At 54.4% G+C, this 18,320-nt stretch overlaps 1 protein-coding gene across 1 annotated transcript; it reads right to left on the minus strand.

The window, feature by feature from the left end:
* Positions 1–533: 533 nt before the first annotated feature.
* On the minus strand, positions 534–18,149 carry CSNK2A2 (casein kinase 2 alpha 2; the record flags this gene model as incomplete). The annotated part of the gene is given in 10 exon segments (XM_077453725.1): positions 534–682; positions 773–873; positions 1,378–1,479; positions 1,560–1,670; positions 2,587–2,670; positions 3,425–3,484; positions 3,705–3,755; positions 7,026–7,127; positions 8,396–8,507; positions 17,927–18,149. Coding segments are annotated over 10 exon segments (976 nt in total), but the record flags the coding sequence as incomplete, so codon positions are not given.
* Positions 18,150–18,320: the final 171 nt, after the last annotated feature.

The following is an 18,320-nucleotide window of genomic DNA, read 5'->3' on the forward strand; positions in this document are numbered from 1 at the left end:
GTATTCCTCACTACACTGCATATACTGAGACGCTTGCTTTGTGTTGGGCGTTTTGGATGTCCATCTTTTGTGTTGGATGGACACAGGGATGAGATATTAAAAGATCCTGTTTTCTGACAAGCCAGCTACATATGGGATGACTATATGACTCCATGGGGAGGAATGTATAAAAACTGACCAGACAAATATAGAGCCGCTTTGCTGTCTGTCATTCGAAATTCAAGGACATCAACTGAAGTCATATGCTGGAGGGATCACAGAGGCAGCAGATATCATAACCTTTTGTGCAGCACAGGTAAAAGACGAATCTGGGAGTGTGGGGAATTCCATCTATAAATTGGACCTGAATTTGCACTTTCTAGATGGTATTGCTGACATATCTGGATCTCTGCACAGGCCTTGTACACACTGAACAGTCCAGAAACAGCACTGACAGATCAAGACACAAAACAAACACATCTGTTTCATTCAGACACACAATCCAGGGAGAGATCATGGAAGCAAAGATAACATGGATCGTTGGGGTGACTCACAGAAATAGGGGTGCTCCATGGCTTCTCTGGCAGTCAGTCTCTGCTGATGGTCATAGCGAAGTAATTTATCCAGAATGTCTAGAGCCTCCGCGCTCACCAGATGCCTGTTCTCGCTGTGCAGGAAATTCTCCCAACGTTTCCGCGAGTGTCTGGAGGGGGGGGGGGGGGGAGAAAGGAAGCAGAGAGTTATTGAGGAAGTGGTCATTGTGCTGGTTGCAGAACTGGAGATTCATACTTACTGTCCCAGGATATCATTAAAGTGGGGATCCAACTCTATATGGTACTTCTTCAGGTAATTGTACAGCTCATCAGTGCCCAGGACCTTGGCAATACGAACCAGCTGAAGAAATACAAAAAGAAGTCAGAGCAAGACAGGGAAGGCCCTCTGGACAATGGAGGGAGACTATCACAAACAGAGGAGACCTGTCTAAACAACAGAAGGAACTTATTATAGACAGAGGACACCACCTGGTCAGAAGGAGCTTATCAACAGACAAGAGGAGGCCTGCCTGAACAATGAACGGAGCCTATCCCAGACAGAGGAGGTCAACCTTCACAACAAAAAGGAGCATATTCGCAGACTAAGGGCTGAACCTAAATGACAGTGGAAGACTATTGCAGTCCAATCTAATCTAAAATTTGACCATGGGCAGCTCCAGCACAAACTGACCCCCATATACACATATACACACACACACACACACACACTACAATTGGTAGAATGGGCATCCAATCACATGATCACTGTGACAGCCAGCCAAAGTGATCACTTGATCAGGAAGCCCATTAAACGCCTCCCCTGTGTCCGTTTCTCTTCAGAACACTCGGACACGCAGCAGCTTACCTGGTCGTAGTTGTCCTGACCGTGGAAAAATGGCTCCTTGCGGAAGATCATGCTGGCTAACATGCAGCCAAGACTCCACATGTCCAGGCTGTAATCATACATCTGGAAAGGAGGGAGAAGATGATCAGAGTGAGCTTGGAAGGAGAGCAGTACGAGGAAAGGGTCATTTATAGACTGCACACCTGATAATCCACCAACAACTCCGGTCCCTTGAAGTATCGGGAGGCAACGCGCACATTGTACTCCTGTGCTGGGTGGTAAAACTCTGCCAAACCCCAATCTATCAGTCGCAGCTGCAAAACAAAAAGCAAATGTTGCACCGCACATGGGAAAGACAGAGGGACAATACTATACTACGATGGAGGGAGAGAAGGATGGAAGTGAAGGATGGGGGGTACATTATGCAGGGTACAGGGAGAGGAGAACGGGAGCAAAAAAACAAGGGTACATTATACAGAGAGGAGGATGGATGAGGGGAGTGGAAGATCATGAAAGAAGGGGGTGGAGATTGAAGGGCTCATTATACAGCGATTGAGGGAGAGGAGGATGGGGGATGGCAAGCCGAGATAATGGAGAAAGGGGTGAAGATTGGGTAGGGGGGTTCGATATACAGAAATGGAGGGAGATAGCAAGGAAGGAGGAGCAAAGATTGGAGGGTTTATTATGCAGTGATGGAGGGAGGAGAGCGAAGTGGAGATCATAGAGGAAATGATGAAGATGGGGGCCATATGCAGTGATGGAGGAAGAGGAAAATGGAAGCAAATAATCGAGGTACATTTTACGGTGATGGAGGAAGAAGAAGCTGGGGGAAGGGGAGTGGAGATCATGTAGGAGGAGGGGTGAAGATTGGAGGGTTTAATATACAATGATGAGAAGAGGATGGGGGTGGGAGTGGAAATCAAGAAAGGGGTGAAAGTTAAGGGGGTTCATTATACAGTGATGAAGGGATCAGAGGTTTGGTGGTGGTGTAGGGAGGATGGAGATCAGAAAGAGAGAAGAGGTACATTATACAGAGATGAAGGGAAAGGAGGATGGGGGTGAGGGGAAAGGAAATCAGGAAGGGGCGAAGAAGGGTTCATTAAACAGCAATGGAGGGAAAGTTTGAATATAGGGGTGTACAATATGAAACAACAGAGAGAGAGACTAGGATGGGTGAGAGAAAGAGAGAAGGAGTGAAGATTGGAGAGGAGAGGAGAGGGCTCAGACTACCTTCTTCTGCTGGTGATCAATCATGACGTTATGCGGTTTGACGTCTCGGTGCATCACCCCCTGGCTGTGACAGTAATCCAGAGCCTGACAACAAAAACACAGTGAACCAAACGCAAAAATGATGGGTGCCGCTCAGACTCTAGAGCAGTGATGGCGAACCTTGGCACCCCAGATGTTTTGGAACTACATTTCCCATGATGCTCTGGCACCTTGCATTGTAGTGGAGCATCATGGGAAATGTAGTTCCAAAACATCTGGGGTGCCAAGGTTCGCCATCACTGCTCTAGAGGATCCAAATCCATGTGTCAACCGCTGTGAGTGCTGGCTAGGCACAGAGCTCATCTTGGCTCCAGACATGTATAAGGGAAAAAGTCTCCCACAAGCCACACATCCCTGCGACAGCCCCAGCCCGGGCTCCAATTAGGACAGATGCCAAACACATTTCGCTCCAAACCAGAACTTAATCACAGGGGCAGAGCAAAACACAATGGGCATGTGACCTGGTTGGAGCCCAGGCTGAGGCCATCACATACTCCCTTACACAGGGTCTGCAGCGATGTGCAGCTTGCAGGACACTTTCGTTAAACAAAAACAGTGTTTAGCCATGACAGGAAATAGACCTAAGCACCAGTCACTATAAATCTGGGCAGAGATCCCTCAGCTACACCATCACCCGTCTACCATAGCCGGACCTCCTGGTCACTATAAATCTGGAAAGAAATTCCTAAGCTACTCCATCTCCTGTCTACCATGTAGAACAACCCCCACCCCCAAATCTGCCTCTCTAAGAAAAAATGCCACATGTGGAGAAAACGTAAACGTGATGCCAAACACTCACTTTTAGAAGCTCGTACATGTAATATCGAATGTCGTAATCTGTCAGGATCTGATATAATTGCTGCAAAGAGAAAACATCTGTCAGAGTAAGAACTACCATCACTCCCAGCATGCCCCGTCCCCTACCTCCAGCATTCAAAGTAATGTACACACATAAGCCCCGCTTCTGATTCTTTACATCCTAAAGTGACAGAATCTGACAGCACACATCGCACCCCACCCAGGGCGAACATACAGACACTCCGCTTCCATCTCACCACAACAAACCAAAAATGGCTTACCTTAAAGTCTGTGTTATTGATGTACTCGAACACCAGGGCCGGAGTCTTTGACTGGAAATACAAGTGGTCATTAAAAAGGGTAAACAGGACAGATAATACACTTTAATCTGAGCACAGACCCCTCTCTGCCATATGTGGAGATGACATCATGCCTAGTGTTAGGTCTCCCTATCGATTCTCAACTAAAGTCATCCAGGACCCCAGGCACACTAGCCATAATATGCAACTTGTGACCTACAGTGAGGCAAAAAAAATTATTTGATACCGTGCTGATTTTAATGGTAGGTTTATTTTAACAGTGAGAGCTACAAAAAAAAAAAAAAAAAAACACACATTTCCAAATAGTTATGACTTGATTTGCATTTTAAATGCATGAAATAAGCATTTGACCCCTTCGCAAAACATGACTTTGTACTTGTTGGCAATAACAGAGGTCAGACATTTCTTGTAGATGGCCACCAGGTTTGAACACATCTCAGGGGGGATTTTGTCCCATTCCTCTTTTGCAGATCCTCTCCAAGTCATTAAGGTTTTGAGACTGATGTTTGGTAACTCAAACCTTAAGCTCCCTCCACATATTTTCTATGGGATCAAGGTCTGGAGACTGGCTAGGCCACTCCAGGACCATATCCAGAAAAAACACATTTCAAAAAAGTTATAAAATTGAGTTGCATTTTAACGAGTGAAATAAGTATACGATACCCAATCAGCAAAATTTCTGGCTCGCAGGTGCCTTCTATACAGGTATCAAGCTGAGATTAGGAGCACTCTTAAAAAGGGAGAGAGTGCTCCTAATGTTGTGTACATGAGGAATCCTCCAGAAGTGTGGCACTCTCCCCCCACCTCCCCCATGCACACACCCAGAACATGGGCTGCTCTTCTCCCCCACATGTCTATATGGGGGGGCCTCAGTAGTAGGTGGTGTCCTTCCCTCAGCCGTGTCCACAAGGGGGCTGATGAAGCAGGGACACCCAGGCAGACAGGCTGGAGCAGTGGGACGGGGAGCGGTTGACACATGGAAATCTGTGTGCGAAGCCCCAGGCCTGTTGCACCGTTCCCCCGTCTCACACACAGATCAGCTGCAGACCTGGTACTCTGTGATGGCAATGAGTAGGGATGACAGAAGGCAAGAAGTGGATCCCAAGCATGTGCCGAGAGTGGAGAAGAAGAGACGGGCAGTTCTGACTGGTCAGCGCCAACTGCCTTTTTTCTGTACACTGAGAGGTACAGATAGGAGCTGTGGGGATTTTAAATCCCTGGATTAGCGAAGCGATGTCCCTGTGCCTGACAGCTGACCAATTCCCAGGCACCAGGACCCAATTTCTAGTTACACTGGCAATCTGGCGCCTGAGATTCATCAAGTCCTGCATTACACACAGAGTCATATATTTCAAGCATCTCTTTCTTTTAATGTTGATTATGACTCACAGCTAGTGAAAACCAAAAATCTCAGAGAATTAGATTACATAAGACCAATAAAAAAAATAAAAAAATGTAATACAGAAATGTTGGCTTACTGAAAAGTATGTCCATGTACAGTATAGTATGTACTCAATATTTGCTAGGGGCTCCCTTTTGCATGAATTACTGCATTAATGTGGCGTGGCATGGAGGCAATCAGCCTGTGGCACTGCTGAGGTGTTATGGAAGCCCAGGTTGCTTTTGCCATCGGTCCTCAGATCGTCTGCATTGTTGGGTCTGGTGTCTCATCTTCCTCTAGACACTACCCCACAGATTCTCTATGGGGTATAGATCAGGCGAGTTTGCTGGCCAATCAGGCACAGTGATATCATGATCATTAAACCAGGTATTGGTATTTTTGGCAGTGTGTGAAGGTGCCAAGTCCTGCTGGAAAATGAACTCAGCATCTCCATAAAGCTGGTCAGCAGAGGGAAGCATGAAGTGCTCTAGAATTTCCTGGTAGAGGGCTGCACTGACTTTGGACTTGATAAAACACAGTGGACCAACACCAGCAGATGACACGGCTCCCCAAATCATCACGGACTGTGGAAACTTCACATTGCCCCTCACTCATGCAACTTGGATTCTGTGACTCTCCACTCTTTCTCCAGACTCTGGAACCTTGATTTCCAAATGAAAAGCAAAATTTACTTTCATTTGAAAAAAGGACTTTGGACCACTGAGCAATAGTCCAGTCCTTTTTCTTCTTAACTCAGACAAGATGCTTCTGACATTGTCTCTGGTTCAGGAGTGCCTTGACACAAGGCATGACAAGTTGTAGACCATGTCCTGGATACTTCGTGTATGGTGGCTCTTGAAGCACTGACACCAGCCGTAGTCCACTTCTTGTGAATCTCTCCCAAATTCTTGAATGGCCTTTGCTTCACAATCCCCTCAAGGCTGCAGTTGTCCCTGTTGCTTGTGCACCTTTTTCTGCCACACTTTTTTCTTCCACAAGCTTGGAGACAGCACTCTGAACAGCCAGTTTCTTTAGCAATGACCTTTTGTGACTTACCCTCCTTGTGGAGGGTGTCAATGGTAGTCTTCTGGACAACTGTTAAGTCAGTAGTCTTCTCCGTGACTGTAACCTACTGAACCAGACAGAGCCCATATAAAGCAGGGATATGCAATTAGCGGACCTCCAGCTGTTGCAAAACTACAAGTCCCATCATGCCTCTGGGTGTCATGCTTGTGGCTGTCAGAGTCTTGCTATGCCTCATGGGACTTGTAGTTCTCTAACAGCTGGAGGTCCGCTAATTGCATATCCCTCATATAAAGGCTCAGAAAACCTTTACAGGCAGTGTAAGTTAATTAGCCGATTAGCGTGTGACACCATGGGGTTTATTTACTAAAACTGGAGTGCAAAATCAGTCTCACTTGTGCATAGAAACCGGCTTCCAGGTTTTATTGTCAAAGCTTAATTGAACAAGCTGAGGTTAGAAGCTGATTGGTTTCTCTGCAGAAGTGAGACTAATTATGCACGCTTCAGCTTTAGTAAATCAACCCCCACGAGTCTAAAATATTGAACTTATACAATATTCTAATTTTCTGAGATACTGAATTTTGGGTTTTCACTACCTGTAAGCCATAATCAAAATAAAAAGAAAGAAATTCTTAAAATATATCACTCTGTGTGTAATGACTCCATATAATATAGGAGTTTCACTTTTTGAATAACTGAAATAAATTTACTTTATGATACTTTTATGCACCTGTATGTGTCTACATAGCACCATGCATAGCATGTCTTTCCACAATAAAAAGACAGGCACTGTAATGGGGGTGTTTTGGAATATAGAGCAATATAAAGGAGACTTATGACTCAACCCATGCAACCCCCCAATTTTCCTTCCTGCTCACCACGGGGTCCTTTATGGTGTCCAGCAGTCGGATGATGTTGGTTCCTCCTCTCAAATTCTCCAAAATCTTCACTTCTCGCTTTATTTTCTTCTTCTTCACCGGCTGCAAAAGACACTCCTGTTACACGCACAGGTCATGTGACATGGCAGGTCAGGCATATAATCACATGCAGAGGTCTGCTAGAACAGGGTCCTATATAAATTCATATTGGTCCGGGATGAATTGTGAACTGTGTCCCCGATTAGTTATGCTCTCATTAAGTGGATGAGATACAGGGATCCATTCCTGTGGAAACAGCCTGTAGGATCAATGGCTCTTTGAACTGTTATAGAAAGCCCACACCCTGCCTAAAACTCGGATCACTGAGCATATCTGGATGTAGTTTAAGGGTTAAATCTGAATTCCCAGATTATCTATGAGTAATAATCTGAGCTGGACAGAGATCATTCAGCTCCTAGAATATACACACATACAGTCTAAGGGTCTATTTAAAGTAGGTGCGATAGGACCGCGCTGGGCGGCCATTCAAGCTATTCAAGTCTTGTCACCACATGACAAAACTAAATGACGGTTCACAGCACTGCGGTGAAGGAAAGTACAACCAACACCACTGCTAAGTAAATCTTGAATCTCACCCTCCAGTCTTGTAGTTGTACCGGCTCCTCTCCTGTACTCAAATTGCTTACTCTTATTTCCCTGCACTATGTGGGCTTCTCACAATGTGCATTAGAATGGGAAGCAAAACAGATAGAGCTCACCTCATATCCTGGCTAGAGGACATCTCCTAGCCCTTTCCTCCCAAGCCTGACTATCCCTTGCCCACCCCTTTCATTCTGTTTTTAATCATAGAGGCTCAGCAACACTTGTGGAGAGTCCACATGCCAATGCAGCCAGCCTAGGAATGCTTACCGCTTCAGTCCTCCCAAGAGCCAGCCCATTGCCTGAGTCAGGACTGAGGGCTCTTGAGAGGGTAGGGTGCTGTGATGTTTTCAGAAAACAAAGAAGTATGGAAAGTTGTTTTAAGAATGTCATTATCATGGTGAGGGAAAGGCAAAATATAAGCAGAATAAGCTTCAATTCTTCTGCCATGTGCAATCACTGGCAGCATGTTAGAGGGCTTATACCACATCAGTGGTTTTGGTATACTTTGGTTTATAATCCCTCAACTACATAAAGATAGCTCAAATTCCAAGGGGGGAAGGGTCTCCTGTCAGCCTCTTCCCCCAAGAAGTGTCTTCTGTGTCTGGGTTCTGGGGGGGGGGGGGGGGGGGGGGATTTGAGACCAGTCATTAAAAAAGGTGACATCAAACAATGAGCAGATGGACAATGAAGGCCACTCCGCCACCATAGAGAGGTTATTCTTCACAAACCTTCAGAATCTTCACCACCACACGCTCATTGTTGGTGATGTTTATCGCCTCAAACACCTCGCTGTACTTCCCGCGGCCCAACTTCCTCACCAGCTGATAATCTTCCTGATTCCTGCAAACAAAACAGAGAGCGGGGTCAGTGCCGAGAGTACCAGAGGGGGCAATACAGAGACAGCGGAGTCAGTGCCGAGAGTACCAGAAGGGACAATACAGAGAGCGGGGTCAGTGTTGTGAATACCAGAGGGGGCAATACAGAGACAGCGGAGTCAGTGCCGAGAGTACCAGAAGGGACAATACAGAGAGCGGGGTCAGTGTTGTGAATAACAAAGGGGACAATACAGAGAGCGGGGTCAGTGGCGAGAGTACCAGAGGGGGCAATACAGAGAGAGGGGTCAGTGGCGAGAGTACCAGAGGGGGCAATACAGAGAGAGGGGTCAGTGGCGAGAGTACCAGAGGGGGCAATACAGAGAGAGGGGTCAGTGGCGAGAGTACCAGAGGGGGCAATACAGAGAGAGGGGTCAGTGGCGAGAGTACCAGAGGGGGCAATACAGAGAGAGGGGTCAGTGGCGAGAGTACCAGAGGGGGCAATACAGAGAGAGGGGTCAGTGGCGAGAGTACCAGAGGGGGCAATACAGAGAGAGGGGTCAGTGGCGAGAGTACCAGAGGGGGCAATACAGAGAGAGGGGTCAGTGGCGAGAGTACCAGAGGGGGCAATACAGAGAGAGGGGTCAGTGGCGAGAGTACCAGAGGGGGCAATACAGAGAGAGGGGTCAGTGGCGAGAGTACCAGAGGGGGCAATACAGAGAGAGGGGTCAGTGCCGAGAGTACCAGAGGGGGCAATACAGAGAGAGGGGTCAGTGCCGAGAGTACCAGAGGGGGCAATACAGAGAGAGGGGTCAGTGCCGAGAGTACCAGAGGGGGCAATACAGAGAGAGGGGTCAGTGCCGAGAGTACCAGAGGGGGCAATACAGAGAGAGGGGTCAGTGCCGAGAGTACCAGAGGGGGCAATACAGAGAGAGGGGTCAGTGCCGAGAGTACCAGAGGGGGCAATACAGAGAGAGGGGTCAGTGCCGAGAGTACCAGAGGGGGCAATACAGAGAGGGGTCAGTGCCGAGAGTACCAGAGGGGGCAATATACAGAGAGAGGGGTCAGTGCCGAGAGTACCAGAGGGGGCAATACAGAGAGAGGGGTCAGTGCCGAGAGTACCAGAAGGGACAATACAGAGAGAGGGGTCAGTGCCGAGAGTACCAGAAGGGACAATACAGAGAGCGGGGTCAGTGCTGAGAATACCAAAAGGGGACAATACAGAGAGCGGGGTCAGTGCTGAGAGTACCAGAAGGGAAAATACTAGAGGTGCAACAAAAATCAGAAATTTTGGTACTGAAAATGCCCGAAAATTAGTTTTTAAAAATATATCATTTTATTATATTCAGCTTCTTAATGAATATCATGAATTTAAATATGAATTTGTTGGCCATTATTGGCACCTTTAGCGCAAGAAAAGCTCAGGAAAATGTATTCCTTTAAATTCTACGTCTTCAGAATAGTGTATTCCGTTTCCATTGTGGTGTTAAAAATCCTGCTTGCTGCATTTTTGGTCAGTTAAAAAAAACCGCACCTCCCCATTGAATGCATTAAAACGTAGCAAGGACGCACCCATGTTACGTTTTTGATGTAGTTTTTGAGTCTCTTGACCCATGATAAACCCACCATAAGCATAGTAAAAAATGGCGGCTGAGTCACCATAAAAATCGCAGCTAAATTGCGTGCCTTTTCGGTGCCATAAATATGCACTTTTTTTCTCTTTTTGGCAAAATGCTGATAAACCCATTTTCGGACGATATGTTTCAGCAGCTGAAATGTCGGGGCACCTCTACAAAATACAGAGAGCGGGGTCAGTGCTGAGAGCACCAGGGGGGACAATACAGAGAGCGGGGTCAGTGCTGAGAGCACCAGGGGGGACAATACAGAGAGCGGGGTCAGTGCTGAGAGCACCAGGGGGGACAATACAGAGAGCGGGGTCAGAGCTGAGAGCACCAGGGGGGACAATACAGAGAGCGGGGTCAGTGCTGAGAGCACCAGGGGGAACAATACAGAGAGCGGGGTCAGTGCTGAGAGCACCAGGGGGAACAATAGAGAGCGGGGTCAGTGCTGAGAGCACCAGGGGGAACAATACAGAGAGCGGGGTCAGTGCTGAGAGCACCAGGGGGAACAATACAGAGAGCGGGGTCAGTGCTGAGAGCACCAGGGGGAACAATACAGAGAGCGGGGTCAGTGCTGAGAGCACCAGGGGGAACAATACAGAGAGCGGGGTCAGTGCTGAGAGCACCAGGGGGAACAATAGAGAGCGGGGTCAGTGCTGAGAGCACCAGGGGGAACAATACAGAGAGCGGGGTCAGTGCTGAGAGCACCAGGGGGAACAATACAGAGAGCGGGGTCAGTGCTGAGAGCACCAGGGGGGACAATACAGAGCGGGGTCAGTGCTGAGAGCACCAAAGGGGACAATACAGAGAGTGGGGTCAGTGCTGAGAGCAGAGGGGACAATACAGAGAGTGGGGGTCAGTGCTGAGAGCACCAGAATAGACAAAACAAAGCAGGGGTCAGTACAGAGAGGACAATATAGAGGGCGGGGTCAGTGTTGAGAGTATTGGAAAAATAGAAAGAACAGGGTCAGTACAGAGAGTGGAGTCAGTGCTAAGAGTACCAAAAAAGGACAATACAGAGACCAGAGTCAGTGCTGAGAGTAATGCCACATACACGCGACCGGACTTTCCAGCAGACAAGGTCCGACGGTCTTCTCAACGGACTTTCGGTGGAGTACCGACGGACTTGGCCACACACAAACGGACTAAGTCCATTCAAAAGTCTGTTCGTACAGAAGCAGAGTCGTCGTTGCGGAGGGGGAGACGTACAGAAGCAGAGTCGTCGTTGCGGAGGGGGAGACGTACAGAAGCAGAGTCGTCGTTGCGGAGGGGGGGGGGGGCGTACAGAAGCAGAGTCGTCGTTGCGGAGGGGGAGACGTACAGAAGCAGAGTCGTCGTTGCGGGGGGGGGGACGTACAGAAGCAGAGTCGTGATTGCGGAGGGGGGGACGTACAGAAGCAGAGTCGTTGTTGCGGAGGGGGGGGGGACGTACAGAAGCAGAGTCGTCGTTGCGGAGGGGGGCGTACAGAAGCAGAGTCGTCGTTGCGGAGGGGGGGGGGGGGGGACGTACAGAAGCAGAGTCGTCGTTGCGGAGGGGGGGACGTACAGAAGCAGAGTCGTCATTGCGGAGGGGGGGGGGGGGGACGTACAGAAGCAGAGTCGTCATTGCGGAGGGGGGGGTGGGGGACGTACAGAAGCAGAGTCGTCGTTGAGGAGGGGGGGTGGGGGACGTACAGAAGCAGAGTCGTCGTTGCGGAGGGGGGGGGGGGGGGGGGGGGAACGTACAGAAGCAGAGTCGTCGTTGCAGAGGGGGGGGGACGTACAGAAGCAGAGTCGTCGTTGCGGAGGGGGGGGGGGGGGAACGTACAGAAGCAGAGTCGTCGTTGCGGAGGGGGGGGGGGACATACAGAAGCAGAGTCGTCGTTCCGGGTGGGGGGGGGGACGTACAGAAGCAGAGTCGTTGCAGGAGGGGGCTGGGGACAGGACAGAAGGAGAGTCGTCTTGCGGGGGGGGGGGGGGGCTGGGGACAGGACAGAAGGAGAGTCGTCTTGCTGGGGGGGGGGGGCGGGGACAGGACAGAAGGAGAGTCGTCTTGCGGAGGGGGCTGAGGACAGGACAGGAGGAGAGTAGTCTTGCGGAGGGGGCTGAGGACAGGACAGGAGAGTCGTCTTGCGGGGGAGGGGGGCCGGGGACAGGACAGAAGGAGAGTCGTCTTGCGGGGGAGGGGGGCCGGGGACAGGACAGAAGGATAGTCATCTTGCGGGGGGGGGGGGGGCGGGGACAGGACAGAAGGACAGTCATCTTGTGGGGGGGGGGCCGGGACAGGACAGTTGTCTTGTGGGGGGGGGGGGGGGAGCAGGGACAGTCGTCTTCCGGGGAGGGACAGGGACGTCTTGCAGGGGGGGCTGGGGACAAGACAGAAGGAGAGTTGTCTTGCGGGGGGGGGGGGGGGGGCCGGGGACAGGACAGAAGGAGAGTCATCTTGTGGGGGAGGGGGCCGGGGACAGGACAGAAGGAGAGTCGTCTAGCGGGGGGGGGGGGGGGGGACAGGACAGTCGTCTTGTGGGGGGGCCCGGGGGACAGGACAGAAGGAGAGTCGTCTTGGGGGGGGGTGCCAGGGGACAGTAGTCTTCCGGGGAGGGACAGGAGATTCGTTTTGCGGGTGGGGGGGGGGGCGGGGACAGGACAGAAGGAGAGTCGTCTTGCGGGGGGAAGCAGGGGACAATCGTCTTCTGGGGAGGGACAGGAGATCCGTTTTGCGGGGGGGGGGGGGGCGGGGACAGTACGGAAGGAGAGTCATCGTTGCGGGGGACAGCACATGAGGAGAGTCATCATTGTGGGGGCCCGGGACAGCACGAGGGGAGTCGTCATTGCCGAGGGGACAGTACAGAAAAAAAACAGTCTTTGTGGGGGGCCGGGGACAGTAAAGAAGGGGAGTCATTGCGGGGGGGCCAGGAACAGGACAGAAGGGGAGTCGTCATTTCGGGGGGGGGGCCCAGGGACGACAGTGACAGTATAGAAGGGGAGTCATCGTGGCAGGGAGCTGAGGACAATACAGAAGGGGAGTCGTTGTGGGGGGGGGGGGGGGGGTCAGGGAGGACAGTGACAGTACAGAAGGGGAGTCATTGCGGGGGGGGGGGGCCCAGGAACAGGACAGAAGTGGAGTCGTCATTGCGGGGGGGGGGCCAGGAACAGGACAGAAGGTGAATCGTCATTGTAGGGGGGCCAGGAACAGGACAGAAGGGGAGTCGTCAATGCGGGAGGGGGCCAGGAACAGGACAGAAGGGGGGGGGGGAGTCAATGCGGGAGGGGGCCAGGAACAGGACAGAAGGGGAGTCGTCAATGCGGGGGGCCAGGGACGACAGTGACAGCACAGAAGTGGAGTCGTCATTGTGGGGGCCCGGGACAGCACATGAGGGAAGTCATTGTTGCCGGGACAGTACAGAAGAGATATAGTCTTTGTGGGGGGCTGGGGACAGGACAGAAGGCGAGTGGTCTTGCGGGGGGGCTGGGGACAGGACAGAAGGAGAGTAGTCTTGCGGGGGGGGGGGGCTGGGGACAGGACAGGAGAGTAGTCTTGCGGGGGGGGGGGTGCTGAGTATAGGACAGAAGGAGAGTCGTCTTGCGGGGGGGGGGGGCTGGGGACACGACAGAAGGAGAGTCGTCTTGCGGGGGGGACAGGACAGAAGGATAGTCGTCTTGCAGGGGGGGCTGGGGACAGGACAGAAGGAGAGTCGTCTTGCGGGGGGGGCTGGGACAGTCGTCTTCCGGGGGGGGGGGGGGGGGACAGGAGATTCGTTTTGCGGGGACGTCTTGCAGGGGGGGCAGAGGACAGGACAGAAGGGGAGTCGTCATTGGGGGGGCAGAAGGGGAGTCAGCACATGAGGAGAGTCATTGTTGCGGGGGCCCGGGACAGCACGAGGGGAGTCGGCATTGCCGAGGGGACAGTACAGAAAAGAAATAGTCTTTGTGGGGGGGGGGGGGGGGCCGGGAACAGTAAAGAAGGGAAGTCGTCCTTGCAGGGGGCAAGTGACAGTACAGAAGGGGAGTCGTCATTGCGGGGGGGTCGTCGTTGCAGGGAGCTGAGGACAATACAGAAGGGGAATCATCGTCGTGGGGGGCCGGGGACAGGACAGAAGGGGCAGTCATTGTGGGGGGGGGGGGGGGGTCAGGGTCAGGGACGATAGTGATAGTACAGAAGTGGAGTCTTCGTTGCGGGGGGGGGGGGGGGGGGGCGCGGGGACAGTACAGAAGTGGAGTCGTCGTTGCGGGGCACAGTACAGAAGGCGAGTCGTCATTGTGGGGGCCCGGGACAGCACATGAGGGAAGTCATTGTTGCCGGGACAGTACAGAAAAGATATAGTCTTTGTGGGGGGCCGGGGACAGTACAGAAGGGGGGGTCGTCCATGCGAGGGGCCGGGGACAGTACAGAAGTGGAGTCGTCATTGCGGGGAACAGCACAGAAGGGGAGTCGTTCCGGAAGACAGCACATGAGGGGAGTTGTCGCTGCGGAGAGCCAGGAACAGGACAAGAGGGGAGTCATCGGGGGGGGGGGGGGGGGGGGTAGAGGACAGGACAGAAGGGGAGTCGTCGTTGCGAGGGACAGTACAGAAGTGGAGTCGTCGTTGTTACAGGGGGGCCGGAACAGGACAGAAGGGGAGTCGTCATTGCAGGGGGCCAGTGATGACAGTGACAGTACAGAAGGAGAGTTGCTGTTGTGGGGGGGCCGGGGACAGCACAGAAGGGGAGTCGTCGTGGCGGGGGACCAGGGACGACAGCACAGAAGGGGAGTCGTCGTGGCGGGGGACCAGGGACGACAGCACAGAAGGGGAGTCGTCATTGTGGGGGGGCCGGGGACAGCGAAGAAGGGGAGTCGCCGTGGCGGGGGACAGCGCAGAAGGGGAGTCGCCGTGGCGGGGGACAGAGCAGAAGGGGAGTCGCCGTGGCGGGGGACCAGGGACGACAGCACAGAAGGGGAGTCGTCATTGTGGGGGGGCCGGGGACAGCGCAGAAGGGGAGTCGCCGTGGCGGGGGACAGCGCAGAAGGGGAGTCGCCGTGGCGGGGGACCAGGGACGACAGTACAGAAGGGGAGTCGCCGTGGCGGGGGACCAGGGACGACAGTACAGAAGGGGAGTCGCCGTGGCGGGAGACCAGGGACGACAGTACAGAAGGGGAGTCGCCGTGGCGGGAGACCAGGGACGACAGTACAGAAGGGGAGTCGCCGTGGCGGGAGACCAGGGACGACAGTACAGAAGGGGAGTCGCCGTGGCGGGAGACCAGGGACGACAGTACAGAAGGGGAGTCGCCGTGGCGGGAGACCAGGGACGACAGTACAGAAGGGGAGGCGCCGTGGCGGGAGACCAGGGACGACAGTACAGAAGGGGAGTCGCCGTGGCGGGGGACCAGGGACGACAGTACAGAAGGGGAGTCGCCGTGGCGGGGGACCAGGGACGACAGTACAGAAGGGGAGTCGCCGTGGCGGGGGACCAGGGACGACAGTACAGAAGGGGAGTCGCCGTGGCGGGGGACCAGGGACGACAGTACAGAAGGGGAGTCGCCGTGGCGGGAGACCAGGGACGACAGTACAGAAGGGGAGGCGCCGTGGCGGGAGACCAGGGACGACAGTACAGAAGGGGAGGCGCCGTGGCGGGAGACCAGGGACGACAGTACAGAAGGGGAGGCGCCGTGGCGGGAGACCAGGGACGACAGTACAGAAGGGGAGGCGTCGTGGCGGGAGACCAGGGACGACAGTACAGAAGGGGAGGCGTCGTGGCGGGAGACCAGGGACGACAGTACAGAAGGGGAGGCGTCGTGGCGGGAGACCAGGGACGACAGTACAGAAGGGGAGGCGTCGTGGCGGGAGACCAGGGACGACAGTACAGAAGGGGAGTCGTCGTGGCGGGAGACCAGGGACGACAGTACAGAAGGGGAGTCGTCGTGGCGGGAGACCAGGGACGACAGTACAGAAGGGGAGTCGTCGTGGCGGGAGACCAGGGACGACAGTACAGAAGGGGAGTCGTCGTGGCGGGAGACCAGGGACGACAGTACAGAAGGGGAGTCGTCGTGGCGGGAGACCAGGGACGACAGTACAGAAGGGGAGTCGTCGTGGCGGGAGACCAGGGACGACAGTACAGAAGGGGAGTCGTCGTGGCGGGAGACCAGGGACGACAGTACAGAAGGGGAGTCGTCGTGGCGGGAGACCAGGGACGACAGTACAGAAGGGGAGTCGTCGTGGCGGGGGACCAGGGACGACAGTACAGAAGGGGAGTCGTCGTGGCGGGGGACCAGGGACGACAGTACAGAAGGGGAGTCGTCGTGGCGGGGGACCAGGGACGACAGTACAGAAGGGGAGTCGTCGTGGCGGGGGACCAGGGACGACAGTACAGAAGGGGAGTCGACGTGGCGGGGGACCAGGGACGACAGTACAGAAGGGGAGTCGACGTGGCGGGGGACCAGGGACGACAGTACAGAAGGGGAGTCGACGTGGCGGGGGACCAGGGACGACAGTACAGAAGGGGAGTCGTCGTGGCGGGGGACCAGGGACGACAGTACAGAAGGGGAGTCGTCGTGGCGGGGGACCAGGGACGACAGTACAGAAGGGGAGTCGTCGTGACGGGGGACCAGGGACGACAGTACAGAAGGGGAGTCGTCGTGACGGGGGACCAGGGACGACAGTACAGAAGGGGAGTCGCCGTGACGGGGGACCAGGGACGACAGTACAGAAGGGGAGTCGCCGTGGCGGGGGACCAGGGACGACAGTACAGAAGGGGAGTCGCCGTGGCGGGGGACCAGGGACGACAGTACAGAAGGGGAGTCGCCGTGGCGGGGGACCAGGGACGACAGTACAGAAGGGGAGTCGTCGTGGCGGGAGACCAGGGTACAGAAGGGGAGTCGTCGTGGCGGGGGACCAGGGACGACAGTACAGAAGGGGAGTCGTCGTGGCGGGGGACCAGGGACGACAGTACAGAAGGGGAGTCGTCGTGGCGGGGGACAGCGTAGAAGGGGAGTCACCGTGGCGGGGGACCAGGGACGACAGTACAGAAGGGGAGTCGTCGTGGCGGGGGACAGCGTAGAAGGGGAGTCGCCGTGGCGGGGGACCAGGGACGACAGTACAGAAGGGGAGTCGCCGTGGCGGGGGACCAGGGACGACAGTACAGAAGGGGAGTCGCCGTGGCGGGGGACCAGGGACGACAGTACAGAAGGGGAGTCGTCGTGGCGGGGGACCAGGGACGACAGTACAGAAGGGGAGTCGTCGTGGCGGGGGACCAGGGACGACAGTACAGAAGGGGAGTCGTCGTGGCAGGGGACCAGGGACAGTACAGAAGGGGAGTCGTCGTGGCGGGGGGCCGGGACAGCACATGAGGGGAGTCGTCGTTGACGGGGGGACAGTACAGAAAAGAAATAGTGTTTGTGGGGGACAGTACAAAAGGGGAGTCATCCTTCCGGGGGGGGGGGGGGGGGGGGCAAAGGTACAGAAGGGGGAGTCATCTTGGGGGGCGGGGACAGTACAGAGGGGTCAGTGTTGAGGGCAAAGTATGGGGGAGGGGGGGGGTGTCAGAACGGTATGGAGGGAGGTCCCTGGGGGGGGGGGGGTGGGGGAAACAATACCAGTCAGGAAGGGGAGGGGCATGGAGAATATTATACATATTTAAACACTATAACCCCTCCCCCATCCCCGGATCACCATGTCTGGCATCGATGGAAAGAGAAGAGAGCCTGATGGGTGGATGGGCCAATCAGATTTCTGATGTCGCTCTGCAGAAATAGTGAGGGGAATGGCGGGCGGTTGCCAGGGGTAACAGATCAAAAACAAATGTCTCCTGATGACAGAAAATCCCCCCCAACCAACATACACGCCCCCCTCCCCCACACATCCCGGTCAGTCACCCCCAGGCGGGCTGGTGCGCCTCGTAGTCCCAATAGTCTCGGCTCCTCTGGCTGTTGACATCGGCATAAACCCGGGCTCTGCTCCCGGCCTGCGGGCCCGGCATGACGGCTTGAGGGGCGGAGCACAAGGCCCGCCGGCCGCCTCTCAGCAGCAGCTGCAGGAAGAGAGGGGGAGAGGCGGCAACCAGCGCAGCCAGCCCGGCGACACCGATACCGACTTCCGGGAGCCGCGCTGAGAAGGCGGCAACGCGCAGCGCCCCTGCCGGCCGGGAGGAGATCCTGCAAACCCTATACACGGAACAGAAATCACTGCACATCTCACAGCGCCTACTGCTGGCCGGGAGGAGGAACTGCATCCCCTATAACACACAACAGAAATCACTTTATATCGCAC

This window comes from Lithobates pipiens, unplaced genomic scaffold, assembly GCF_037356315.1.
Source record: "Lithobates pipiens isolate NorthernLeopardFrog02 unplaced genomic scaffold, aLitPip1_a1.2 Scaffold_10, whole genome shotgun sequence".
NCBI lineage: Eukaryota > Metazoa > Chordata > Amphibia > Anura > Ranidae > Lithobates > Lithobates pipiens.